At 42.9% G+C, this 27,670-nt stretch overlaps 4 protein-coding genes across 5 annotated transcripts; 2 read left to right on the top strand and 2 right to left on the bottom strand.

The window, feature by feature from the left end:
• Positions 1-1,067: 1,067 nt before the first annotated feature.
• fblim1 (filamin binding LIM protein 1) lies at positions 1,068-4,106 on the top strand. The gene is made up of 9 exons (XM_061291444.1): positions 1,068-1,192; positions 1,513-1,764; positions 1,994-2,253; positions 2,350-2,522; positions 2,627-2,711; positions 2,798-2,967; positions 3,077-3,249; positions 3,369-3,486; positions 3,561-4,106. Exons 3-9 carry the CDS (start codon positions 1,995-1,997, stop codon positions 3,651-3,653), a joined length of 1,071 nt encoding a protein of 356 aa, XP_061147428.1. The 5' UTR covers positions 1,068-1,192; positions 1,513-1,764; position 1,994; the 3' UTR covers positions 3,654-4,106.
• A 501-nt stretch (positions 4,107-4,607) lies between these two features.
• On the top strand, positions 4,608-20,005 carry si:ch1073-335m2.2 (msx2-interacting protein). Its single transcript, XM_061291416.1, has 14 exons — positions 4,608-4,909; positions 5,863-6,177; positions 8,750-9,226; positions 9,348-9,505; positions 9,612-9,812; positions 10,202-10,353; positions 10,437-10,562; positions 10,660-10,773; positions 10,854-10,967; positions 11,044-11,144; positions 11,239-18,244; positions 18,326-18,520; positions 18,615-18,773; positions 19,029-20,005. The coding sequence occupies exons 1-14, from the start codon at positions 4,824-4,826 to the stop codon at positions 19,158-19,160; spliced, it is 9,336 nt and encodes a 3,111-aa protein (XP_061147400.1). The 5' UTR covers positions 4,608-4,823; the 3' UTR covers positions 19,161-20,005.
• On the bottom strand, positions 19,063-23,842 carry prkar2ab (protein kinase, cAMP-dependent, regulatory, type II, alpha, B). Its single transcript, XM_061291445.1, has 10 exons — positions 23,569-23,842; positions 23,452-23,487; positions 23,215-23,357; positions 22,915-23,021; positions 22,687-22,840; positions 22,506-22,607; positions 22,186-22,260; positions 22,042-22,107; positions 21,418-21,556; positions 19,063-20,434 (listed from the first exon to the last, which is right to left on the bottom strand). Exons 1-10 carry the CDS (start codon positions 23,810-23,812, stop codon positions 20,310-20,312), a joined length of 1,191 nt encoding a protein of 396 aa, XP_061147429.1. The 5' UTR covers positions 23,813-23,842; the 3' UTR covers positions 19,063-20,309.
• A 76-nt stretch (positions 23,843-23,918) lies between these two features.
• On the bottom strand, positions 23,919-27,607 carry slc25a20 (solute carrier family 25 member 20). 2 transcript variants are annotated; one of them, XM_061291450.1, is made up of 10 exons: positions 27,453-27,607; positions 27,262-27,375; positions 26,863-26,955; positions 26,614-26,741; positions 26,428-26,518; positions 26,084-26,201; positions 25,917-25,989; positions 25,716-25,825; positions 25,497-25,621; positions 23,919-25,302 (listed from the first exon to the last, which is right to left on the bottom strand). In XM_061291450.1, exons 2-10 carry the CDS (start codon positions 27,364-27,366, stop codon positions 25,240-25,242), a joined length of 906 nt encoding a protein of 301 aa, XP_061147434.1. In that variant the 5' UTR covers positions 27,367-27,375; positions 27,453-27,607; the 3' UTR covers positions 23,919-25,239. The 2 variants fall into 2 exon arrangements, with proteins under 2 accessions (XP_061147434.1, XP_061147432.1); XM_061291448.1 differs by having other exon boundaries at positions 27,262-27,378; positions 27,453-27,604.
• Between the last annotated feature and the right edge of the window lie 63 nt (positions 27,608-27,670).

The raw sequence follows: 27,670 nt of genomic DNA, 5'->3' as shown, positions 1-27,670 counted from the left end.
GCTCTGTGGAGTCACGTGGCCCGCCTCTATCCATTACACAGTACTGAGCGTTACTGTGGGAGGTGCATTGTTCTCCTATCCTCAGGACACAGCCTGCTGGCTTTTCTGCAGAGACTGGTTGTCTTGGTTTTTGCCGTGGCAGTGGTGGCTTCCTTCGCCACAGTTTATGAGCACTTCCTGTCCCAGAAAGAGGCGCTCAAGTTTTGGACTCCCCTCACACTCTGTTACACAATGCTGGTGGTCTATAATCAAGGTGGGGATCAGGAAAGACTTTTTGGGTCCATGAAAGATTTTATATGCACCTTTAAACATCATGGGTGTCCCAATACTAAATGAACCTTTCATTTTACCCAGAGGATCAAAAACGTCAGACGGGCTCAGAGGCCCTTTTGCACACTGTTGTGCTACGGTTGGGGGCCCTGTTGGTGTTGATGCTGACAATGGGAGACTGGTCTGACGTCCTCCACGTCCTTGTCACTTTCCTGGGAGAAGGTGTCTGCCTCCTGTTCTCTCAAGACTTGCTGCAGCTTGCAATAAAGGTCTGTGCAAAAAAAAAAAAATGTTTGTATTCTGCAATGTTATTTTTCCCCATTGCATTCAAGGGAATCCAAATGTTTTAACTAATATGGATATGTCTCCTTTTTCTAGGAAGAAGAGGACACCAACATGACCAATAATGGCCAAAACTCCAGTTACAGAAAAAGGGAACGCATAAGTAAAACATCATCAAAAAACACATAATTATGTTTGGTATAAATTAAAAAACTTGTGACCACATTATCGATAGTTTCTGATTTCATTTCAGTCAAAATGACAAAAAGTAGGTTTGTTATATTACTTCAACTTCAGTAACCCGTCCAAAATGGCGACCAGCTTCAGCCTGCCCAAAGCTAATCTTCAACCCAATCAGCTTGGTCAAAATAATTAACCTGAAAGTAAGATAATCTGCTCAAAATCCTTAGCTAACCAGCGAGTTGATTAAGAAAACAACCCATCTTTTTCATGCTCTGCTCTCTATTTGCATGAACCTCATGTACATGACAGAACATGTGCCGATACCATGCCAAATTGGAAAATATTGTGCAATGAGGAAAAGGAGGAGAAAACTGAGGCAGTATAAAACAAGTAATGCTGGGAAATTATATAAAGTTGCTGGAAACACCCTGGGGACTTACCAGAAGATAGCATAAAGGTGAGACTACGTTTCGCTGCGGTCAAATTTCACATACTTTATGACTCTTGCATTCATAAAAAAAAGTGGGCTCATGTATTGCACAAGCATTGCTTTATCTTCTGTTTTACAGTACTTTCTATATATTTCCTTTCAATGGTATCATAACTGTGAGCTAAATATACAGGACTTTTTCAAGTTTTCTGAATAGCCCCCCCTAAGCCCCAGTGTAGCGCCGCCCCTTATCATAAATATTCCATTTCATTAAAGGCAGACGTGAATCAAGCAATAATTGTTTATGACCATGTTTTCATAGTAGACCTACACATCGTGCCTTACAGGTGATAACTCCAAGGGTGTAACCGGTCTCTCGCCTCGTTTGCCTTTTACGGTGAGCACGGAAGTGACGTTGCCAGGTAGAGAGAGAAAAGAAGGAAGCAGTTCAGAAGGAAGCAAGGTGTGGCTTTCTGTCGATATAATCACTGACTTTAGCGTAAAGTCCATCAAGAAAAATCAACAAGTCACACAGTACTGTTGGGACGCCGACGAAGGGAAGCTGCCAATAGACACAACTTCATCACTTCACCTCTCAGGTAATGACAACTGAGTGTTTCGTTCTTATCTATTTATTGATGTATTTATTTATTTATATATTATGTTATTTTTTTTATTGTTTATTCTTTATTTTAATTTATTTCTTTAAAATAAAATACTGTGTGCTTGAAAAGGTCATTTGATGACTGTTCACTCGAGTTATAATATCCCGGTTGCTCAATGCGAACTTTATGCCGACCATCGATGTTTTTTTTTTTTCTTTCTTAGCATGGCGTCGGAAAAATCCAACAGGAAAGTGTCCACTGTCTTCATCACCTTGGCAACTCCTCACCAAACCAAGGTACAGCAAAAAGATGGGACCAAAAAGGGCTGGGTACATGTCGGGCCTTCCCGAAAGAGCACGGGATCTCTCACCTCAACATCCGATGAGATTTCCCAAAAGACCTCGTCATCTGCGAGCCGTGCATCTGTCCAATCGGGACACGACATGAGAACGCAGGGGGAAAATCAAGACAGGGATCTTGCCGGTATTATTTTAGACTTGATACTTTTGACACTGATACTGGTCACAGCCATGCTTGATTAATTTATTGATCGAAAACCTTTCTTTTTTTGCCTTTCAGGTTCAACTGATGTCTTCTCACCTCCTTCTCCTTCTCCACTTCTTCCACTTTCTCCTCCTCCTGAGCTGCATTCATATCCCCCAAAACCGCACCCCACACCATCACCTCTTTCTGTCCAAAAACCTTTCTCAAGACCTCCGATTTCACCCCAGTCGCCACATCCCAAAAAACAGGTAAACATTTCCATCGTGGCCAAAATTCCATCGATCCGCTTTTCAATTCCAGAGTTATAATGAGTTGATTGATTTTTACATTAACTCTGTACTTTGCATTTAAGGTGGAAAAACAAGCCTCATCTAATGGAATGACTACAAATAAACAGCCAAATGGGATCAAGAAGGACAAGCCCAGTGAGAGCAGAGGTGACCTTTTCCTGATCTATATTAGCAACTCTCAGGCATGGATGATGCACACAAACTAATTTTTTGTTCATTTACATGCACTGCAGGCTTGTGTGGATTCTGTCAGAAGCCCATACTTTTTTCAGAACCAGCTTCGACTGCTTTGAAGAGGATTTACCATAAAAGCTGCTTCAAGTGCAAGACTTGTAGTTGCCTTCTGGCTGGAAAAACCTTCTACCACGAAGCAGAAGTTCCGGAATGTGAAGAGTGCCATGAGGTAAAGACAAGTCTTCGGTACATACAGTGAAAGAATTTCAAAATTTGGATTCATATTTTCAGCCACATTAAATGTAGGGGTTGAATATCTGTTGTTTTCATTCTTGCAGAAAACTCTTGAACGTTGTTGGTCTTGTGGACAAAAGATAAGAGAGAGACAAGTTCGGGCACTCCAACGAGTGTACCATCCTACTTGTTTTACCTGTGTGACATGTAAACAGCAACTTGAAAATTTCATACAGGTGGATACTGGAGAACTCTACTGTCAACTGGACTATGCCAGGTATGACAATAACAGACGAATACTGTAGCTTTGCATTCATTTATAAATTGAGGTGTCATTTTTTTTTCAATTGTTCATTTTTCATGCCTAACGTTTGCTTTTGATTTTTATATATTAAGGAAGTTTGCTAAGAAGTGCAGTGCCTGCCATGAGCTAATTATGGGCAGTGATGGGAATTTGCCAGAGCATATTGAAAGCGAGGGACGCATCTTCCACAAAGAGTGCTACAGATGTGAGGTATTGGCATCACAAGACTACAAAGTACATACATGCGCATGAGCAAGCCGGAGTCAACTCACATTTTTCCTCAGGTTTGTAACGTCAAGTTCTCTGTGGGGAAAGACGATGGTGTTGGCTGCTTTACCAAGGATGGGAAAAGGCTTTGTCGCTCTTGCTGTTCGTAACATGGAGTAACGACAAGATAAGATCGCTGGGCTCACTATCGACGAAGAAACCAAAACCACAGAAAGGATGAAACATACAAGTGGATGAAATGATTTAAATGCTTTGTTTATTCGCCAGACTGTTTTAGTGTGCACACGGACGGCGTGGGAATCTCTGAATAACTAACGATGCAATATTTTTCTTTATTGCCAATAATATCATAACACTGGGTGATAATTTAGATGTTTCATTTTAAACGGCCACCGTGTAATTACTATGTAATAGAATATGTATTATTGACCGTTTAATTACCCAGTCAGAATTCTGTGACTCACATCCTATTGCAAAATCTAAATCATTATCAAGTACTTGTACAGCTATAATATAAATATTTGATACTTGTGTATACTGTAAGAGAAAATAAGAGACTGGATGTATTTTTCTTTAATGAATGTGCACCTTTGCCAAAAATATGAATGTGTAATCCTGGACTGCAATTTATTCCTATGTACTTCTTCCTGACACTGAGGTAAACATATAAAACTATTTTATACTGTGAAGTTAGCATTAGACTTTAGGTCACAATTTGTTGTCTTTTTATCCAAATTAATTGCATCTCCAATTCTATCTAATCAAGTTTGTATTAAAACACATGAACTTAAATGTGAACTTGTTAAGTTGTACTTCATGTAGATCTACAGAAAAAGACAACAGTTGTTCCCGACAATTAAAAAAACAAACATTTACATGTGGTAGTTGTGCAGAATATGTTAGCATTAAACTAGCAAGCCATTTCTTCTTTTTGATTGATTGTTCGCTATGTGAGTAGAATTAAGTTTTAGAATAGCTTTTACAATACATTTTTCAATAATAATACATATCGGTGTTGTATGTATGCGTGTGTGTACTAGTCAAGAGGTTGTGAGGGCGGAAAAGGGACATTTCGCAAAGTGTCCCTCCCAAGAGGCGCGCGCAACCTGTGTACGCGCAGCTCGCACACTGAAGCGCGCTCTCGTGTGTGACTCGAGGACGCTTCGGCTAAAGCTACAAGAGCAGCGGGCGAGTAGGCCCTCGTCTGCTCTGCATAAATACGTCGTCGTTCATTTTGTTCCGACAGACGGACCCTCCGGCCGGCTGGGATTTCAAATGCGCCCTATTACATATGTGTGTGAAGGGGGAAAGCATAGCGCATGATGGTCCGGGAAACCAGACACCTTTGGGTGGGAAATTTGCCCGAACACGTCCGAGAGGAGAAGATTGTGGAACATTTTAAACGGTATGTTACGCAAGAGGGGCTTCTATGGTGGCGGAGCAGCGCGCCATATGTCGCTGGCTAGCCCACGGTCGATGCTAACGCTGCTAACATTAGCTTGTGTAAACTTTTGAGTGTTTTGTTCTTTCAGGTTCTGCTCGGGTTCGAACACACAATGTCGCGTTTTATAAGGGTCCGTCGTACGAAACGGACCCACCCTAACGCTGTTGTGAACGATGTTTGGCAATTTCGATAACTTTTGCTAATGCCGAGAAGCAAGTCCCTAGCCACCAAGCTCTACCACCCAGCCAACCATTTTGTGGCAAGTCAATGCGTTTTAATGGTCGTTAAAAGACTCTGCTGCACACGTTCACAGACACATACATCTGAATTTGCTTTGCATCGTTGGTGTTGGCTTGTTAAGTAGCAAATTAAATCGCTAGAATGTTGCAGTTTAGAAAACACTCTAGCCCGAATTTGCGGAAAAATCAGCGATCCGATCGGGCCCATCTTTAAATATTAGCTAGTTGTTGGGCAGCCTTATCGACGTTCTCTGTCTAGCTGTTGCTTATCTTGTATGAACTCGGCTCAAATGATAACGAGGCGTTCTTTTGTTCTATGCGTTAAAGGTTAATGCAACATTATCGTTCGTGCGTGTGTGTGTGTGTGGGGGGGGGCACTCGAGGAACTCAGCAAACGCTTCTCCAAGAAAACAAACACCATCCCTACTTCAACGGCATCACCTGCAAGTCATATATTCCAGTCGTTCTAGTGTCAATTTTCACTTATCTCCTTAGTTTAGGCAGTATTCCCCCTATTTAATAATGTAGCATGTTCAATTACTTGCATACTGCTACTCACCCGCCCAACACACACACACACACACAGTTTCGGTAATATCTGCTTCCTGGAGCGTTTGTATAAAGATTACGCAACTCTCTTGTCTTGAGTTAATCACTTCCATCTGATTCTCTCAGGTATGGGCGTGTGGAGAGTGTTAAGGTCTTGCGGAAACGAGGATCAGAGGGCGGCGTTGCGGCCTTTGTGGATTTTGTGGATATTAAAAGTGCTCAGAAAGCTCACAATGCCGTCAACAAGATGGGGGACAGGGACCTTCGGACTGACTACAATGAACCTGGGTCAGTCCCGAGTGCTGTTCGGGGCCTTGATGACAGCTCCCCGTCGAGCAGTCGAGACGTTACAGGATTCTCTAGGGGAACAGTTGGACCTGTGTTTGGCCCCCCTGTGTCCCTTCACACCAGAGAGGGACGTTATGAACGCAGAATAGATGGGTAAGTGGACATGGTCACCAATCCGTGGAAATCTCGGTATGAGATCGGTGTAACGCCTAATCGCATAGTTGGGTTTATTCCGAAGGGATGTATGGTGCTCTCACAATGGTAATCTCGGGATTGTTCCTTATCATCATAATTGACTTGCAGTGCCCATGGGATTAAGTAAATTAACCACACATTATGATTTCTTATGGTTGTGTTAATACAAGGTCTGTTTATGGATATTACACCCAAAAGGAATATCCTGGCGAGTTCTGGATTTATTTTGTTGGAAATTACCCCTTCCTGGGAGCCTTTGGATGTTTTGAAGCCCATTTTTCTCCAGGATGTGGATCTAAGTTTTTATTTTCACTCAAGACCGAAAACTGGAAGTAAATAACCCCCCATGGTGGATTCACAGGTATTGAGTATTTGATCGTAACCTTGCTCAGGACTACCTACATCTGGTTATCCTTTTGTCTATCTTGGCAACTGCTGATAGCTGGATTACTATTTTTCCCAACCATTTTTGAATCCACGGATACAGCTTGTTCTGAATGTGGAATTGAATCATTAGACAATCCAAGTACATTAAATTTAGTGACATTTTTTAAAGCCAATTTTAGCACAAGATGAAACAGAGTAGCTACATTTCCTGTGAATAAGGAAGCTATCCCAAGAAGAGTTCACTAGAACATGGAGGATCCAATTTACTATCCAGGGAGGCTGATGGAGCTATTCCCGAAGATGGCAGAAGACTGCACCACTGGACGTATCCTATGCGTTGGATGTACTCGCTTCAATCCAAGTATGGATTGGTGTAGCTGCCATTCAGTTGGATTACTTATGTGTGGATGTAGCTGTGTGAGGTTTCCCCGACCGATTTGCAGTGAAAAGAGAGCCGAAGACAACTTTTCCAAAGTAATACCGCAACCTCCAGCCAGCCAGCCAGCAGGCACATCGGAAATGATCCATGGAGCGAGGAATTATGCCATATCCAACGACTGGGATTTTATAGCCGGTTATTACGGAGTAGTGTGTTCCCATTTTACATATTATCTAATACCGTTAAAAACAACCAAGGAATACATTTTTGACTCCTTTAAAGTGGAATTTTGGGGAAATACTTTTTTGCTTATCTCATCCATTTGGATGTTCTGTTAAGGCGGCATGGACTTGTCTGAATTATCCAGAAGTTCATCTTTTTTTTTTTTTTTAAACTAGCTTTCTGTTCCTCTGTTTTTTTTCCCTCTACATGTTCAGAAATCCATTAAAATCTGTAGTTTTTTATTTTTTCCTCCCCTCATCCCGCGAAGGAAATTCCATTGCCTAACAGTGGATTAACTGCTGGCCTCATGCTCCCTCCACAGTAATTGAAGATTACTCGCAGTCTGATCGAAGAAAGCCGTTTTTGGCACATTAGAATAACTGATTTTTCCAGTTGTTTTTTTTTCTCATTCCGGCTGTCACATTCTGACCACCTAGATTTGATTTGGATTAGTTACAGTAACTTCTTTCAGAAAAGGTTGGTATTTCTCTGTCCTTTGCTTATTCTTCTTTCCTTATGTTTCTCTGAAATTGTTACACCTGACAAGAGCAAATAAAATATACTTATGTACATTATGTCATTCTATATATGCACCTCAGTGGAAGAAAGGTAGCACAGCTGCCACAGAGTTAAGTGGTTTGAGTCTGCTTTGGCTTTCTCTATGAAACTTCCATTTTCTGCCCATCAATGCATATGTTTTATCTGGCTACTCCGATTTCCTCCTACATTCCAAAAACATGAGTTGTTGTTTGGCTACCCCTGCCCTGCGATTGACTAGCGACCAGACCAGTGCTGACTCCTCCCCCTTTTTTTCACCCAAAATATCTGGGAACATTCTAACAACGTTGTATGTTTCTGCACAGAATATGTACATGAGCTGTATGTCATATGTGGCTCAATGAAGATAAATAATAGTCAGACTTTTACTCAGTGTCGGCATTGAAACTTGAAACTCTGGAAAATATGTCAAAGATTACACTCCCCTTCTGAATATTAAGTGTGGCATGTTTATTGAAGGACTTGTCTTTTTAGGCCTTCGTAACCTTTGTAATGTTGGAATTAATCCATTTCATTAAGGTCATTGGTGCTATGGAGTCCATCCCTGCTTACTTCGGGTGTTTGGTGGTGTAGACTGCTGACGCTTAAACCGATGGACTGTTGAGAGTCTCAAATTAATTGAATCATGTTTTTGGAATGTGAGAGGAAGCCGATGTAACTAAAACCAGCGCAAGCATAGTGAGAACATGCATACTTTACATGGGAGCCAAAGTTTGGATTCGAACCCATTAACCCCAGATTGTGAATCAGATGGACAAACCGTGCAGACACAGTGCTGCTCTGATGCTGTCCAATAAAAAGCAAAACATTTTTTTTAATGACGTGATAACATGTAGAACAATCATTTCGAGGTTTTCAAATTAAATCGCCTTAGTGCCAAAAATTCATTGGTTGGTGACAAGGAATATCAAATGCAAAGTTGCATGTCAAGAATCTCATTGACCTGTTACCCCCCTCTCTATCTATCCTTTTGTCATTTTGCAGTAGTTCAGAAACCCGCGACCGTGCATATGACCACAGCCCTTACGGACACCATGAGCGCAGCGGGACTTTTGACCGACAGCGGCACTACAATGCGGACTATTACAGGGAGCGCTCCTTGTTTGCTGCTGCCGGTCCAGGGAGCAGTGCCATCAGTGGAACCTTTGAGGCATCAGACCCTCATTTTGACTCTAGAATACGAGACCCCTTCGCTCTCGCGCCGGCCACTCGTCGCGACCTCTACAGAGATGACAGAGGACGCCGCGTTGATAGAACCTACCATCACCGCCGGAGCCGATCATCCCATTCCTCCCAGTCTCGACACCCTTCCCCCCAGCGGACAACTGGACAGACCTCCAAAAGTGCTCATTCCCCTAAATGTGCGCCTTTGTCTCCTGGAAGAGGCCCACGTTCTCAATCTTGCAGCAGATCCTCAAGTTCTGACTCTGTGAGCAGCACCAGCAGTACAGGCAGCGGCAGGTGGGACAATTTAAAGGAAGGCGGCCATTGATACTGCATCTGTTTTCAACATTAAATCATATTCTTGATAATCTACCAGTCAGACGAGCAAATGTGTGATAAACTACCCTTTTGACTTCAGCGACTCCAACAGCAGCTCAAGTGATGGATCGCGAGCGCGTTCTGTTCAGTCATCAGCTGCACACGCGCCACCTCAGTCGTCGTCGATGGTGCTCGACTCGGACGAGCCACGTCGAAGCTTTGGGATTAAAGTGCAAAACCTTCCCGCACGATCGACAGGTGAGCTTTGTCCCAGCTGTTGATGTTTGATCAAATGGAATGGAGATTGAAAGAAATGCTTTTGCCAATGTAGTTACTCACAAAAATTTAATCATTTTCTCTTCAGACACAAGCTTAAAAGATGGACTATTCCATGAGTTCAAGAAACATGGTAAAGTGACCTCCGTGCAGATCCATGGAGCATCCGAAGACCGCTATGGTCTGGTGTTCTTTAGACAACAAGAGGATCAAGAGAAAGCCCTGAGTGTCCCGAAAGGAAAACTGTTCTTTGGCATGTTGATTGAAGTCACAGCGTGGAATGGTCCTGGTAAGCAATAACGCCTAAAAAAAACAAAACAAAACTCATCTGATTATGATGATGAAGAAATACTCAGTGCTGCATTTCGGTGTGAAGCAATGACTGTTAGATGTGGAGCAGATGGTAACTGGATGAAATTGCAAGATAGTGTGTAATTCATGGGTGTTTGAATTTGTTGCAATCGCGGCAATGCAAATTATCTGTGTAATGTAACCACTGGAATAAAAAAAAAAAAAAAAAAAACTTCATCACAAGACAACCATATGGCAGCCAACCAGTCTGTGGTCAGTGCGGCAAGCCAATATAGCAGCCAGTAGTGAAACTGCACGCACAGATGTGACTCAACTAGACATGACCAGAATAGGAATTAATAATGATTTTTTTTTTCTTTTTTGTAGAAACTGAGAGTGAGAATGAGTTCAGGCCCCTTGATGGTAGAATAGATGAATTCCACCCGAAGGCCACCAGAACATTATTTATTGGCAACCTTGAGAAGACAACCAGCCGTGAACAACTTTTTGAAATTTTTCAACGCTTTGGAGAAATTGTCGTAAGATACCATCTTACTCTGAACATTTTGTTCTGTGTGTATTTTCTTGTCCTATAAAACTGTTTGTTCTTGCTCTCTACAAGGACATTGACATCAAAAAAATAAATGGAGTTCCCCAGTATGCGTTTGTACAGTATTCTGATATTGCCAGTGTTTGCAAGGCCATTAAAAAGATGGATGGCGAGTATCTTGGCAGTAACAGACTAAAGGTAAAACTGCAAACAACACATTTGTTTATTTTTTTATTATGTCAATCAAATGCTTACGTTTTGCATAATAATTATTTTGTCTTTTTTTTCTTCAAAGCTTGGTTTTGGGAAAAGTATGCCTACGGCGTGTGTTTGGCTTGATGGGCTAACAACCAATATCACAGAGCAATACCTCACACGCCATTTCTGTCGTTATGGACATGTTGTCAAGGTAAGGTCTACTATATTACGCAGGTCTTGTTCCAATTTTTGTCAAAAACATCAATTTTCGTTTCCTTTTTTTTTTTTTAGGTTTTATTTGACAGAATGAAAGGAATGGCCCTGATTTTCTACAACAACACAGATTTTGCTCAGAATGCAGTGAGAGAAACCAAAGGCTGGAAGATTGGAGGCAGCAAAATTAAGGTGGACAAATTGGTGGACTGTGGTATTTTTAGTACAAACATAGACTTAAGTTTAACATGACATTTGTTTATGATAGGTGGACTTTGCAAGCCAAGAGAGTCAGCTGGCATTCTTCAGATCTATGCAGACATCTGGCCAAGACATTAGAGAACTTTATGAAATTCCTGCGGAACGGCGGTAAATTGTCCACATTGTTAATTACAAACTTGTCACATCATTTTTCGGGAACACTTTTAATTTGCCTTTCTTTGATTCCCTATTCACGCAACAGGGAGGATCGCAGGCCCCTGTACCATGAATTTACAGCAGAGAGAGCTTATTATGAAACTTTACGAACGCCTGGCCTTTACACAGAGGATGCCCGGAGAGAGTATGCAGCTCGCAGTCGGGACCGTTTCCCTGAATTGGAACATTTTCAAGGAGAACATTATGACCCACGTTACCATGAAGATCCACGGGACTACAGGGATTACAGAGATCCTTTTGAGCAAGACATTAGAAAATACACCTATATTCAAAGAGAGCGAGAACGTTTTGAAGCTGACCGAAACAGATGGAGTCCCTCTCATCATCGGCGCCCCATTACCCCTGCAGTGTCGCCATCGCCGAGCGAGCGAGCGCCGAGAGAATCGGAGCGCCGAGTTTATAGCCAGTCGTCTGAAAGAAGTGGTAGTGTAAGCTCACTCTCCCCGCCACACTTTGAAAAATCTGAAAAGACTTTGCTGGAACACGCCTCAAAGGGTGACAAGACTGAAAAGAGCAGTCAAGCTGACAGAGTTGTAGGCCCCGAGAAACCCAAGCGGCCCAAACGAAAAGAGAAAGGCGAGAAAGCCGAGAGAGTCAAATCAAGGAAAGTAAAAGGGCAATCTCCATCCAATACGCTAGCAGACACGGAGCCTAATGCTGCACAGGAAGCAGGCCATGCAAAAGGAAAGGGAGTTGAACAAGATGCCCAAGACAGGCAGAAACATAAGGGAGATAGTGACACTCAGTGCTCAACTGCGCTCCATGACTCGGCGAAAAGCGAAAGATCTGAAACGGCAAAAGGTGATAATTCTGATATGGATGGGAAAGGTCGAGTCAAAAAGCATATTAAAACTGAGATTGGAAATGATGGGAAAGATTCGTCCATGGATTCAGATCGCCTTGCTGCGAGAAAAAGGCGCTTTGCTGACTCCAGTGGGAAGACTGTTCTTCAAAAGCGAAGCAGGCTTGATGAAGAGGATTGTAATCAATCGCAAGACCCGAGTGGAAAAGAGAGAGACTCAGATAAGCACAAAGATGCCCAACGTAGAGATTCAAGATTTAAAAGTGGAACTTCGAAAGATGTTCAAGAGGACATTAAAGTGCCCAGAGAGAAATTTGAGGGATTGTTGGAACCTTCTGAGTCAAAACGGCTCCCAGCCCACACTACATCCCGAAGATTTTCACATGATGGAAATCCAGACCAAGGCTCTTCAAGAGAACAGGAACACAGTGCGATTTTCAAATTTACTGGTCAGGTGCCCGAAACTAGCAAAGGCATCAAAATTAAGGAGGAGCATGTTGATATTGACCTGTCTCAAAGTTACCGCAAGCAAATGGAGCAAAATAGACGCTTGCATCAGCAGCAACATCGAGAGTCGGACAAATCTGGAAAAAATGCCAAACCAGGAAGTCCACAAGAAAGTGAAACTGAAGATTTGGAACATCGCAGTCTTGTGCATGAAGTTGGTAAACCACCTGAGGATGTCACAGATAACTTCCCCTCTCACAAACAAAAGAAGCTCGACCTGTTTGACAGCGAAGGAATTAAGAGAGAGCGGGTGTATAGGAGCTTCAGGCAAAAAAGTGAAGATCCTGAATGGAATAACACTTCCTCTCCAGGACACCAGTTTGCCCACCATACAGAGGAGGACTTTGATCATTCGCAGAAAGAGCTTGTAAAAAGTGAGAAAACTAACCCTGATATGGAGCCGCTTGTCAAAAGGACACATAATGCACACGTCAACAAACCCACCACACTCAATACAGAAGAGGAGCAACAAAAACGATGGGAGAGCAGAGTAAAACAAAACACGCTACCTGACCTAAACTTTTCTAGAAATCTCAACAAAAATGTCCACAACCGCAAACGTTTGGAGTATGGCGTTTGGCAGGATATAGAGCCAGGGGAGGTAAGATCAGACTCTGAAGAGGATCGAGAAGCCAAACCACGGTCTCCCGTGGCGTCTACTTCAAAGTCTTTTTCTGACAGACCGAGGGGTGAGAGATTTTCCGACCCAAAAACAGCACATCTCGAAAGAAATAAGTTCTACTCATTTGCACTCGACCAGACGATCACACCAGATACGAAAGCTCTACTTGAGCGTGCAAAATCCCTCTCATCTTCCAGAGAAGATAACTGGTCCTTCTTAGATTATGATTCTCACTTTGCGAGTCTCCGTAGCCGCAAAGATACAGAGAAGATAGAATCAACACCAAGGCCTACACCATCGTGGTACATGAAAAAGAAAAAGATCCGAAGTGGATCTGAAGATAAACTCGATGATCGAAAAGAGGAGCCAAAGCCAGAGGAACACGAGCGAAGAGAGCTGTTTGCTTCTCGCTTCCTTCACAGCCCTGTTTTTGAGTTGGACTCGAGACGACTTCAGCATCTGGAACGGAAATATGAAGAAGCTGAGAATGCCCAAAACCAGCAAATTAATCTGCATGGAACCATAGATGGCGAACTTGACTCGGGTCCAGTTGTTCTTTTCCATAGTCGTTTTTTGGAACTCACAAGATTGCAGCAACAAAAGAACAAAACCCAACCGGAAGAAATAGGAGATGAGATAAAAGATGACAAAGCATCAACGGAAGAGCCACAAATGTTGCAATCACCTGAAACAAAGGAATCTCTCCCCGATCCAGAAATAAAGCCCATCAGTCCAGCTGAAGAGTTGGTATCTGAACCCACGGTAACACCTCCTGTCTCACATGCAGTGCCAAAAGAACTTCCTCCAATAGAACAACCACCTCAATTACCCACTGAGCCATCTCCTACTGTGGTTTTCATAAAACAGGAAAAAGAAATTGAAAATCTGCCTGAGCAATACCCACCAACTGAGACTAACACTGGTTCAGAAGCTCCACCCATCAAACAAGAAGCCAATTATTTAGAAGCTCATTTTAAACTTTCTCCTTCTGAAATTAAAGTGGATGAGGTTATAGATGTCAAACCTAGTATAGAAGAGCCAAGTAGCTGCAATTTGCAGGGGTTTGTCAGTAGTTCAGAAGCAGAGGTTGCTTCTGTGGCAGGGAACACTGAAGTCACCCAAGCCCAAAGGTCTTCACCTCATACTCGTGAAGACGCTATAGTGAAGAAAGAGCCATATGCCACGGTTTCAGAGCCTGAGGAAGAAACACTTCTTAAAGTTAGTAAAGAGTTCAGCGATGACGCTAACACTGAGGGAAACTCTGCCCCTAAGGAGTATAAAACAAAAGAAATGAAAACTAAAAAGACCAAGCCAACCCCAGCTGAAGTTGCTTCAAGTGTCGTCGTGCCTGCATTGGCTCCTGAAAAGCAAGCCACGCGCAAGAGTGAACGCATTGACAAAGAGAAATTGAAACGTGGCTCTTCCCCAAGGGCCGAATCGAAGTCCACAGGCAAGTCTCCTCTTCATGGCTCGGACGGTGATGTCTCGGAGCAAAGCATATCGTCAGGCAGAGCGAGACGTACAAACGTGAAATCCGTTTATGCGAGAAAACGGGGCACAGAAAAGGATCTGACGCAGCAGCAGAACAATGAGCAAGATGTACCCGCACCGGCTCCTCCAGTCAAACGTGGCCGGCCTCCCAAGAATCGTAGGCAGAGTGAAGAAGTCTCGACAGTTAAAATGGATAAAATAAAAATGGATAACAAAGACCTAGATCCAAATGAATCTGAGAGTTGTGACAGAATCCAGAAAAATTTGAAAGGAAAATCCTCCCCTACTGCCATGAAAGGTTCAACAAGTCAGTTGCCCACAGCTCAACTCTGCGGATCAACAAAGAGAGGAGAAAAATTGGAGTTGACTGAGGACAATTATCAGCAAATGGATTGCACCGATCAGAGTACCTTGACTTTGGTAGAGTCATCTAAAGAAGCCCAATCACCTCAAGTTGAACAAAAGAAAGAGGACAAATACAAAAGAGATGTCAAAGACAGCAATACTTTGAATTTTGATGGTAAATCAAACGGCAAAGAGGAATATCCACTTGTGTTGGAAGACAAAATGACCACAGAAAAGGAGAAGCCCATCAAAGGAAAAAGCAAGACACCAAGGACCCCAAAGTCTCCTGTTCTGAAGAACCTAAAGATCAGGTTGAATGTCAAAGAGGTGAAAGATCATGTTTCAAAGTGCACCAGCAGAGGGGCCAGCAATGAAGATGGTGACATTTCTTCTTTGGAAAAGAAGGACCATTTGGAAACATCAAAAAGTTTAAGTTCCCATGAGATGGAATTGGAACAGGCCGTGGAGAACATTGCCAAACTCACAGATCCGTCTTTTCCAAGAGAGCCTCGAACACCAACTGGCCCAATCACAGACTTGAAAAGTTTCTCAGATGATGAAAAACCTAATCCAGCTAGTGAAACGGAACTCATTGCTGCTATCGACTCCATCACTGCTGAGGATATAGCCAGCGTCCCTTTACCCCAAGCACCACCTGTTGGCGTTGATATAAGTTCAGAACCAGAGATGCAAGACTCAATTCAGCCTCCCAAGGAAGACAAACCTGAAATGAGCACTGTTAATATTCAAGAGGAGCCTCTCCAAACAGCCACACCTGAAAAGGCCACCAAGGGAAGACCTAAAACTCCCAAACATAAAGGCCAAAAGCAAGTACGGAAAGATTCAAAAGAACCTCCACCAAGTGAAGAGAAAGCCACGCCAACTCTTTTAGCATCCAGTGTAAAGGTTGTCCCAGAAATTGTCCCGTCAGCAGCAGCGACAGCTGCTGTTATCACCCCCACTACATGGAAGCCTGAACAAGAACCTTCGGCCATCAAGGCACCTGATGTGAAAGAGTCTGAATCACCTACTGAAGAGCAGATTCAACATATCAAACCTGTTTACCCCCAGTCCAAAAGTCCGGTGTGCCCAAAGCCACAATCACCCTCCATGTCACCATTAGCGTGCAGACCAAATATCAAACCCATTCAAAACAGTCGAGCGCCTGTCTCGCCACCGGACTGGCTCCGCCACCCTGCCGATTCAGGGGTTCCTTCTTCACCAGCCTTGCCAGTCTCACCCAAGGATAATCAACCAATACCTGACTCTGAAAATAGAGAAATTGATCGTGGTTCAAGCGATCTGAGGCAGATTCTTTTGAAACACAAAACCATGTCTCTGCCTGGGAGCAGTTTCGTACCGGCTAACGTGCAACCGGCAGTCCAAGATCAGCTCCTCGCTGAGCGTAATACCACTTTAACAGTTGTGCCAACTAAATCGCCCCTACCCGATTGCAGAATGCCGTCTCAGTCAGTTCGAACACCAGCAACACAACCGTCCCCTGAGACCAAGTCTGTGATCTCCGTCATTGCATCCACTGCCTTGCACTCCTCTGTTATTAGTCGTGTATGCATCCCTCCAGAGAACGAAGACGTGAAACTAAATATTGGTAATCAAGGTTCAGACATGACTTTACCTAAACACAACTACAGGCCTAGCAAAGATGATACGCTACCCTACCATGGACCAACTATCGGTGATGAAGGGGGAAGTGCTACACGCTTCATTGTGGAAAGTTCCACTCTTGGTACAAGCTCCTGCTCGGGTCTCCGGGTAAATACATCTGAAGGAGTCGTTGTACTCAGCCACTCGGGACAAAAACCAGAGGGACCCCAACGGATAAGTGCAAAAATCAGTCAAATTCCACAAGCAACAGCGGGTGACATGGAATCTCAGCAGCTGGTTTCCATGCCCCAAATTAAACAAGACATGTACAGTCACCCACAGACAGGCCTCCAAAAAGGGTCTTTCCAGACAGATCACGGTCATTCTGCTAAGACACAGTCGACCTTTTCTTCTAATAAACAAGAAGGTACAGGTTTGGAGAAAATGGAGCCTACTTATCACTCTGGTCCTCAAGGAGTCGTCAAGCGTCTTGCACAGGGCAATCAAAGTATGAGCTCGATGTACCACCAGGAGTACCTGCCGACAAAACATCAAAAGAAAATCGATAGCGGAGATTCGCATAGCATCGACGGTTCCAAGGCACAGTGGGCCTCTGCCATAAGTCCTGCAATAAGTCCACATTTGCCCTCTCCTCCTGGAAATCACTTTGTCACGGCCGCTGGGGACAGAACTCCCTCACATCTCAGTGGCAACAAACAGGAACCGCGATCCCCACGCAAGTCAAGTCATCCGCATTCTTCATCACCCAAAGGCATCCCGGTGATGCTTCCCGCCATGCAACAGTTTATTTCCGGTGTGCATCATCCAGAGCAGTCCGTTATCATGCCTCCTCATAGTGTGCCTGGAGGCTTGGGCCGAATGTCACCGCACCCTGCTACCCAGTCCATCCCGGTGGGACATCTGGTCCAGGGAGACGTTCGGGTCAATACTCCTCCGCTCTCGGTGATGAGCTACGGGATGCATAGTGAGTCTCTCGGATCTCCCTGGTCCGGTTCCATGCAGCAACGGCCGACTTCACCCCAAACTGTCGGTAGAGACAAGGTCCTCAAGGTGAACCCGAGTGCGTTGAGGAGTCACGACATAGACCAAGACGACTCCAGACGCTTCCACCAACAAGGACGACAACCTGCCGCACAGTTAAAACCAGAGACCATGCAGTCTGATCCTCGGGGGAGTTTCCGAAGTGGTGTGCCAATTGAAGCGCTGATGGCGCAGAGAGAGATGCGTGCGCTCCTCCAACAACAAGGAGAGCGTTCATCCGCAGACCCTCATTCGGGCCACCTTCAAGAAACTCACCCTCCCACCTCCGCACCTTCCAATTTACCCATGTCTTTGTCTCCGAGGGCGCACATTCTTCCTAAAGGTGTTTCCGAGAAGGACATAGCAAAGCCGTTAGAGGCAAAGAGGCCCCACTCCCCTCTTTCTAAAGACGGATTAATGGCAATCCGGCAGCCAGGACCGACAATATCGTCTCCCCAGAGAGCGCCGCTCATGCCACCAGGACCAAGTAGCACCTTCCCGGAGTATTCTCAGATGTACTCCAACCCAAGAGGCGTCCATTCCCCCATGCCTGACTCAACAACGCATGTTGTTCCCGATGGGAAGATTGCACAGCCTAATATGGTGCAGCTGCTCATAGTAAGAGAAAACATATTTTTATTTATTTGTTTTGATATCCACAGAGTTCTTGTTTAACACGTTCTTGTCTTTTTTTTGCAGAAACATCCAATCATTTGGCAAGGGCTCCTCGCGCTAAAAAACGACACAGCGGCAGTCCAGTTGCATTTTGTGTGTGGAAACAAAGCTTTGGCTCACCGATCACTGCCCCTGCAGGAAGGTGGTGCCTTCCTCCGAATTGTCCAAAGGATGAGACTTGAGGCATCTCAGCTGGAGAGCGTCGCCAGAAGAATGACAGTATGTCCTCGCAGTCTCCTCACTTGCCAGTCGGCGCGTCATACCTGTTGTTTCCTTCGATCATTGATCCATGCTTGCGCTTGTGTTGGGACAGGGCGAGTGCGACTTCTGCCTTCTGCTTGCTTTGCCTTGTGGACGAGATCAAGATGACGTTGTTAACCAGACGCAAGCTCTCAAGTCCGCCTTTATAAACTACTTGCAGACAAAGTTGGCGGCTGGCATTATTAATATCCCAAATCCAGGTTCCAATCAGGTAAAGCCGAGTTGTTGTTTTGTAATGTTGTCATTTACTGTATAGAAGATGAATGTGTTCAAGGTCTAATATGTCATCCGCTCATTGGGAAAAACAACCCTTGTTTGCAATAGCACAGATTCTGATTGAACATATTTAGAAGCTTTTACATGAAGTCCCCATGTTGGCATCACCATGTATAGAGGCACAGAATTTTTCTTACGCAACTATTTGCAGTTGAATAATTATTTTGTATATTTTGCTTACTTCCCCCAGCCGGCCTACGTGTTGCAGATTTTCCCACCATGTGAATTTTCAGAGAGCCACTTATCTCAGTTGGCCCCCGATCTTCTCAACAGAATCTCCAGTATCTCTCCTCACCTCATGATTGTCATCACCTCTGTGTGACCTTCAATGCGAGAGACTCTGTCTCATGGATGGATGGAAGAACCACAGATGGGCCTCAGGAAACCAGAGGAATACCAGACTTTTTTCATTTTCTTGTCAGTCTTTGATCCTCCAACCATTTTGTCATCCCGTGTCTGGTCTTTTTGTCCTTCTCAAAAGAACTCAGGGATGGACCAAACCAGAATCACGGCTCGTCTTCTTTTTGACAATTTCTGCTGTATTTCTATTTATTGGAGTTTGACTTTTCTTTGAAAAAAAAAACACAAATCAGAACGATTGAGGAACAACAATGATTGACTCACAAGATGGTGTTTTTGTTTTTTTGGTCTCCCCACCACACAAGAGGATTGTGGATATTAAAAAGAGACATATCATTGTATTATTTTAAATATGTACAGACTGCCTCTCCTCTACTGTGCTTGTTTAAGGGGGGGGGATTAATTAAAGAGACCCTGCAAGAGGACCACAGATTTTAATTCTACCATTTTGGTGCAGGTTTTTTTTCTTCTTCTCTTCTCTCCACTACTGAAACAGTTTACACCTCCGGCATCTACATTTGCATTGCTCAAACAATTTCATTTGAACAATTTGGAACATGGGACATTGTAAATATTTTAAATATTTAAACTTGGACAATGGAACTTGGTAAAGCTGGCAGAGACTTGAACTCTGGGATTGTACCAGAACACAGAATGAAAATAGATGGGTATTCTTGATTTCATTTTTTTTTTCCCTTGAGTGTAAATACTTGTAACACAAGAAGTTTAGCAAACTCTTCTGTGGAGTCTGCTGATTGCACTTCGTATTTTGTAACTCAAATAAAATAAAAAAAAAATCAACAGAAATGTGGGGATATTAAATTCTAATCTTTATTTTGGGTTATTGTTTTTTCTTTTGAGACAAAATAAAAAATACTTAAAATGATACAACAAAAACATTAGTTGTATGAGTAGTTGTTTCTTTCAATGAAATGTAAATATTTATATTTTTTATAACAAGGAAATATTTTTTATTGTGGAGAGCAGTATTGGACAGTCAAAGCCATGAGGGTGTCTTACTGTGGGCATTATTTTTTTTTAATTCATATTTTTGAGTTCCACACAATGGACTGACAGAAATGGTGGGGGGGAAAAACCTATACAGTTTATGCTAGTGTTTTAAATCCACGCTAGAGCCAAACAATGCCACAAGCTGGTCTTCATATTGGGAGATGTTCCTCTTCATGATCTCCTTGCAAGGGCCCAGCAAGCGCTCAAATGCCTGGATGTCAATCACTGCAACAAAAAGTAATTCCACATTAGCATGTTTTTACCAAGAATTATTGTAATCTTTGCCGGGTTTCGTGCGGCTCTTTTACGTTCATATCAACATTTGTGTAGTTTTTTTTTGTGCGTGTTCACTTCGCTTGAGTTCAATATGGATTTTCGTCAAACGCGCATGCGCATCAGGTGAAATCCCGCAAAGGAGGAGGGGCAAACCCATTGGAGGAAACAATTAGTGTCAATTTCCCTTTCAAAATGGCGGGTGGGAATGCACAGCTAAACGAAAATATGAAGACGAACACAGGACGTATTTAACACGGTGGGAAATTTTTTTTAACGTTATTAGCGCATTTCAAAGCTTCAGTGCCACTTTGGCTCACTTCATGCTAAAAGTTGGACACTTTGAAAAGTCAGGCAGAAAAACAGGTCGTTTTTCAAAAAAAACTACGAAGCACTCAGAGGCTGTCACGCTTGCATCGTATCAATTGGCTTGGAACATTGCACGGGCGAAAAAGCCATACAATGAAGGGGAGTTCGTGAAATCTTGTCTCCTGAAAACAACAAACTCAAATTCGTTTGAACGAATGGAATCATATATCCAACTAAAAGAATTGCTTCGAGTAGCAACAACGGAATGGAAGCCAGATTTGAAGAGGATTGTTCAAGGCAAGGAATGCCAGAAGTCACACTAAGCAACATATATAGTAAGTGAAAAAACGCTATTGCATATTATGTTTTTGTTTGTGGACTTTGTTGAACTTAGAGTTTGTGTGTGTGAGACAGTGCACAATGTTTGTTGTTGAAAATGTGGTCTTTAGTCTGTGGTCTTAGTACTGTAGGAGTCAATTTCTTATGATGTGGCTCTTTGCGGTAACAGTAAAGAATGTGGCTCTTGGTCTCTGACTGGTTGGCCACCCCTGTAGCAGAGTAAGGTAAACAGGTAAACCTGATGAATAAAAGGAAAGGTCAGTAGCTTGATGTTAAAAACAAATTACCTAAACATTTAGTTTCTCCAACAGCATAAACAGATGCTGCGCGAGGTTTGTTGTTGACAAGTGCGAGTTCCCCAAAGTATTGTCCTCGAGAACAACGGGCCACTTCGACCTCCGTGTCGTCCCGCTGGCCTGCTTTTGTCTGATATTGAAAAATGTAAGTTGTGATGTATTTCAGAGGTAGCAAAAGTAGGCATACAATGTTCTGATTCAAATACTGAAGTGAATGTAAAAAGTAATATTGAGTATCTGAATTTGTCAACAATGAAAACTCAACAGTAAATATGCAAAATTGACACTTAGATGCTATTTGTTAGCACATCTGTGGCATTTCCCATGATTTGTTAGTATTAGCTTTAAGCTAGCAGACAGTTTGTTTATGGTGACAGTAAACTTAATCTAAGAGTTTTAGGAAACAGCTTGAAGCCTCTTGTGAAGAAATGCTCGCAAATTCTGGGCCACAACCCAAAGCAAAAATTGTATCTTAAAACACTCAAATCGAATCACAATTGTACTTTGCTAAAGTACAGATGACTAAACAATCTAATTGTGCTATATTGATGATGTATTTGTACTTTGCTTCTCACCGCTGCATTCATTAAGTGCATGGAAACTCATCAGACTTACTTTGCTTTTGATCATAATCCTTACTTGTCCTGATTCCACCATGTAGAAGCAGTCGGCCTCGTCTCCCTGTGGCCATGCGAGTGACGACACCCTTAGTCCATTTAAACTGATTTGTTGCAATTTCACATCATGTACGTATGTTACCTGTGCTATAATACGCTCTCCATCTTTGAAAGATCGTGCTGCTAAAACATCCACAATCTTCATCCTTTCCGAGAGCTGTTAAACATGAAAACGTCAGCATCTGAAGTCATACAAGTCACAATCCGAATTCTGAAGAAAATGTCGAAAGTTGCACATAGGACACAAATAATGTCATATGAAATATAAATGTTAAGATGGAGGTTATTCATTTGCATTTCTATGTCATTTCCCATTGGCATTAAGATGGCAGACTTAAAGATTTCTCTGTATGATATTGTTAGAAATGCAGTAATCGCGTTCCTAGAGTTTGTCATATAAACCTCCAAAGACTTCAGTAGAGGAACACACTCAACAAAGGCCTCATACATCCTTCTCTTCTTTGCGTTATTTTTCACAATCAACCTGTGAAAGGTGGCTCGGTCCTGCAAGAGCACAAAAGCAAAAACGTTCATTTCATGTTACACTTTACAAAGTCGCCGCGTGCAAGCAGAAATAGCCCACCAGGCCCCACAAGGCGCCTTCCTGTGTCGCCACGATTGTGGCAGCTCGCGGCGTGTTGTACATTAGAGCCAGCTCGCCAAAACTGCCCTTGTTGTCATACTGACCCACGCACACGCTCACACCTTCTTTCGCCACAAGTATATTGTAAACACCCCTGGTAGGAGACAAAACCACATCATAAAAGTTTTTATTTATTTCTAATCATAAATATCGAAACCACTCATTCACCTCTCTATGACATAGAAGTTATCGCCATCATCTCCTTGGTCGATGATGTGCTCCTGAGGTTTGACCTGCACCTCAAACATGGCATCCAAAACCTCTGAGAACTGCTCCTAAAGGACACAAGATTGATTAGCAAAATGATTGCACGTAATCAATACTCACACACACAAATAGGTTGGGTTGGTTTTCTAACTGGGTTGGCTTTTGAGTTGTTTTGTAAGATGACCATTGACTTTGCATAACTCAACTTAATAATAATATCTAAAGTTAAATTGCCCATGTTGGTTTTTTTTTGTCAACCACCTGCTCCAGTGTCTTAAAGAGTAAAATATCCTTGCAGGCATCCTGAAGCCTACGACGCTGCTCGTCCGTTTTAGGGTGCACAACTCGAGGTTCAGGCTGGTCATCGTCATTGTCGTCGTCAGGGTTGTACGGCTCTGCACAAACTGCACACGCAGGTTAAAGACAATAAGAAAACTAAAAGAAAAACCTGCCCCTAACGGTAAGGCTTTAGAATCGGACAATCTACAGTTTACAGACCTGAAACTCTACGGTTGCATTTGCCAGTGGTGGGTTCTGTAGACAAGCATACACACGTTTTTTACAAATTATGCAAATTAACTAAGTACTCCGGTAGTAGCCTACTGTGATACTCACTAACTGGCTTCTCCTCCTCCTCTTTCTCATCCCGGGTACTCTCGGTCTCATCAGAGTTTGTTGCAAAAGTCACCCCTTTCCGTGCAGCGTTGCTGTCCGTCTTGTCATTCTTTTGGTTCTCCAAAATTTGCGTAAAATGCTGCACGGCAAATTCCACCAAGTCTGCTGGCCTGTTGCGAAGAACCTGCACCGCGTACCCCTGAAGTAGCTCCTTCAGACCTGCCGGGATCTCGTAATTGCTCATCTTTGAGGTTTAGAGGCTGTCCAAAGGTTTCCTGTGTTGTTCCCGTAAAACAAAGCATCAATCGGGCCCTCTCCCCCTCGCCCCAAATGATTACACACGGACTCCCTTCTACTGCATTCGTCACATTCACTTTATTGATTTCATTATTGAACCCAGGCTGTTGGAAAGTATTGACCTCAACCTTTCCCAATGAATGAATGCCTGCTCACTGGACACATCCCAGTGAAACAAAAGGCCAAAGAAATGACACAATCCTTTTTGGACTTTATGTACGCACGGCAAGTAAACTACACACAGTCCACAATTGCACTAATGTCCCATCCAACATACTGAGACATTGACGCAAACGTGAGGGCACGCTACAAAAACAAATGCACCTTTTTCCCTGATATGTTCACGTAAGGCAGAGAGGTAAGGCACAAAATATCCAGATCACTCCATCACTGCCTTCTATTAAAAAAAAAAAAAAGACGCAGAAGAAAATAAACAGGAGTGAGCCTATTTCCTCATATAGTGGCTAAAGAGATTTTTTTCAATACATTTACATACATTCTCCTGGTCAACTATGAATAAAATAAAGAATTCATTAATATATATTTTAGATGTGTTTTTTAATGGACTGGGAGAATTTATCTGGAGTGTTCTGAACTCCCGTTTCAAAGCCAATGATGTATTCAATAGAATAATGCAGGGAGCTGTGCCATGTGGATTTTTTCTGCTGTTCTTTTGTCTAGTCAAAAAGAACATTTCCGATATCCACAACTACAGTTTTGCTAAATATAGAAGTTCAGAAACCTTAATTAACTTGCTAATATCTGGAACTGAATTGTAGATATCACGAATGGAATTACAAATACTCAAAAACATTGTTGACGTCTACAATGTTCATTACAGATAATTAAAGACATTATTAATAGACAATTCCACGCAACCGACAATGTAGTTAGGGTCACAATTATTTCATCATATCATAAATATTTGATTAAAATGTTATACACATATGAATCAAATCTTGGGTACAGTAGAAAGACCTCCTTGACAACCCACATAGTGACAGCCAGGAAAAGTCTTCGTGCTTTGGTAGGTGCTGCTGTTTTGTTTAGCAACTGGGTCCTTTAATGCCCGTGTGTCTAAGATCTGAGTTAAATACAGTTGCTATCCATCTTACCAAAAAGGAGGAATTATGGAGAAGAGCATATTCATAGTTTCAAGTAAATGACAAACACTAATTAACTGAGACACAGCATCTATCAGGATGGGGCCACTATTTGAGGAAATAAGATTTGCTCCAAAACCCACTTCCACAGTTCCCAGACAAAATCAAGTAGAGAATTGGAAATCGGTGAAAAATTATAGATTCCTAGTGTGTGTGTGTGTGTGTGTGTGTGTGTGTGTGTACTACTTAATGCACTCTAAGAGCGATTCCATCACATGTTGGGTGCCAGCCAGTTCAGGAATTTCATTGCGAGTTCGAATCCTAAGAAGCAAGCCTGGGAACACAAACGGAAAAAAAAGATTTATTAGAGTGACTTAGATTCTAAGTCAACTACGCATGTTGCTCAATTGAATTAAATGTTAATTTTTTTTTTAAATGAATCAAACTGTCTGTGCCACATTTTGAGAATTATTGCAATACACACGTATATTGATGAATATGTCAAAAAAATAATAATTTGATACTCACAGCGTTTGCAGGAAAAGCTCGAAGCATGACAGCATTGAAACCTTTATATAAGGAGCCAATGCCTTCTTCTCGGATCAGCTCACGCAGAACATCCCGGACGCCATTGGGATACTTTCCTTCAGGCGCTATAGTGATTGGCACAAACAAAACATTTTGAAGAAAGGAGAAGAAAAACCAAACAAACACTCTCTCTGGTGGATATTTTAAACTGGCATGTACCTGTTTGGAAACGAGACTTGAGCACATCGGGGGGGATGGCCACGGCCCAGTTAAATATTCCTGCCATCCCTCCGGCAAACAGCACGCTGGGAATGCTGAGTTCGTTATGACTAGGCGGGTGTGAGGGAGGGAGACGGAGAGAACACGTTGGGGTTCCGTCTCATTTAACGAGCTGTCGTTTGAGCCGTCGAGAGTCCTCACCTCTTTCCTGCCGGTGTGAGAAGATTCTTCAACCACTCGTAGGACATGAAGTACATGCCGCTTGCAGGAACGTCTGAATCACACACATTCACAAGTCAATGCTACTCAATAACGGTGAATGTACACCCGCAGGCAAAACTTAATCGCAAGGCAAAATAAAGCGGCACCTCTCAATAGAGTCAGCGCAGTGCCTTTGTAGATTCCTCTGATTCCCGACTCCTTGTAGAGCTGTTTGACACAGTCCATCGGCCCGGCGTACTTCACATTCCCAGACGAAGCCTGGATCTTCACACAGACACGAGCACATTTATCAAACGATGATTTTAAATGTGATTTTCTGATCACTTATATTTTTTAAGCTAGTCTCTCTTTTATGTAAGGCAACTCAAGCATGACTTTGGCACCACCTGGTGGGTATATGATCTATCTTCAAGATGATGTATTTTCCTTTATTGTATGTCTGGAACATACTGCCCACAAATGAATAAAAGATCAGGAAGAAGAAGCTAACCTGCAGTAGACATTTGATTCGCTCGCCAGGAGTCATGATGGCTGTGGTGAAGATGCCGGACAACATGCCTGCAGCAAACAGTTGTGGATACCTGTCGGGGGGGGGGTTAGGGTTAGGGGTTAGAAAAATCATCCCCCTCAGTGCTGGCAACTACCAAAGTACCACAGATGCAAATTAGTGACCTACGTGAGGATATCATCAGGGCTTTTCTGTTGCAATTTCTTGCCCAAACCGAAGCCAAAGAAACAGACAGCAAACATGGGTGTGACTCCGATGATGGGGGCCGCCATGCCTTTGTATAGCCCCTTTACTCCCTGCAAAAATTAGCATAGTATGCACAGGAAGACACCTGTTATGTATGATACTTTGTGCTTCTGACCATTATTCAAGCAAATACAGGATTTAAACTCAAGATAAAGTTGCACGAATGCTTACCTCTTTAGCTAAGGTCTTTTTGAAGCAATCTATTGTCCCCTTATAGAAGAGGCTCTCCCCTGGTTTGGGCTTTGGTTGAGTCTGGAGACGCACCTGAGGGAAGAAATATAAATCCATCTCAGAAGTGCCTTTACAAAGAGCTTGTGTTTGATTGACAGGTGTAGATGTTGGTGGCAGGCTGTGAATTCGGTGCCTTGGTATTCATTGGGAACTGCTCCATTAATCATCTCACAATTACAGTCATTCATACTATGCAAAGTCTGCAGTGTGCTGGGATGAGACGTGCACGTGAATGTAGGTCAAGGTACAGCTCGATTTTTTAGCAGCATGAACATTTGCAGCTAAATAAAAGTTGCCAGTCACGGCGCGAATGTTTTGCCTCATGCACACACGATTTACTTTTATGGTATCTAGGGGGTGACCCGCAAAGACGAGGCAGACTCCACCGAAACCGCCAGCGAAGAAGTTCTTCATTGGGCTGATCGGCTGCGGCTGTTTTGACATTGTGACTTTCTGCTATGAAGAAAAACACAAAGACTGTGAGGATAATTATGCATGTAGTAACACAAAGGAGGAGAACATTTGCTCACCTAGTCGGACGCAGCTACGAGAGGAATCTTTGGCAATTGAGTCGCTTTCTAACCGCTGAACCTTTCACCCACATATGGACCCGGACGGATTTGGTTGTAACACACAGCAAATCCAGTGCGGTAGCGTTTGTTGTCCGGCTTAACCACTGTTCTTGATTGAATCAATCGTAAATATTCCTTCACATATACTCTATATTACTAATTTCTTCAATTTTTAA

This window comes from Syngnathus typhle, linkage group LG11, assembly GCF_033458585.1.
Source record: "Syngnathus typhle isolate RoL2023-S1 ecotype Sweden linkage group LG11, RoL_Styp_1.0, whole genome shotgun sequence".
Taxonomy (NCBI): Eukaryota; Metazoa; Chordata; class Actinopteri; order Syngnathiformes; family Syngnathidae; genus Syngnathus; species Syngnathus typhle.
This window is presented reverse-complemented; position numbering and strand designations above follow the sequence as displayed.

Coding starts and splice junctions, on each gene's coding strand:
- si:ch1073-335m2.2 (XM_061291416.1), top strand. CDS start 4,824: ATGATGGTCCGGGAAACCAGACACCTTTGGGTGGGAAATTTGCCCGAA. Junction 10,354..10,436: donor AACGCTTTGGAGAAATTGTC/GTAAGATACCAT, acceptor GCTCTCTACAAG/GACATTGACATCAAAAAAAT. Junction 18,521..18,614: donor GCGTCGCCAGAAGAATGACA/GTATGTCCTCGC, acceptor GTGTTGGGACAG/GGCGAGTGCGACTTCTGCCT.
- fblim1 (XM_061291444.1), top strand. CDS start 1,995: ATGGCGTCGGAAAAATCCAACAGGAAAGTGTCCACTGTCTTCATCACC. Junction 2,254..2,349: donor TCAAGACAGGGATCTTGCCG/GTATTATTTTAG, acceptor TTTGCCTTTCAG/GTTCAACTGATGTCTTCTCA. Junction 2,712..2,797: donor CAAGCCCAGTGAGAGCAGAG/GTGACCTTTTCC, acceptor CATGCACTGCAG/GCTTGTGTGGATTCTGTCAG.
- slc25a20 (XM_061291450.1), bottom strand. CDS start 27,366: ATGTCAAAACAGCCGCAGCCGATCAGCCCAATGAAGAACTTCTTCGCT. Junction 26,202..26,427: donor GAATCAAATGTCTACTGCAG/GTTAGCTTCTTC, acceptor GTCTGTGTGAAG/ATCCAGGCTTCGTCTGGGAA. Junction 25,826..25,916: donor CTCACACCGGCAGGAAAGAG/GTGAGGACTCTC, acceptor ACACCCGCCTAG/TCATAACGAACTCAGCATTC.
- prkar2ab (XM_061291445.1), bottom strand. CDS start 23,812: ATGAGCAATTACGAGATCCCGGCAGGTCTGAAGGAGCTACTTCAGGGG. Junction 23,358..23,451: donor ATGCAACCGTAGAGTTTCAG/GTCTGTAAACTG, acceptor CTGCGTGTGCAG/TTTGTGCAGAGCCGTACAAC. Junction 22,841..22,914: donor AACTTCTATGTCATAGAGAG/GTGAATGAGTGG, acceptor GTCTCCTACCAG/GGGTGTTTACAATATACTTG.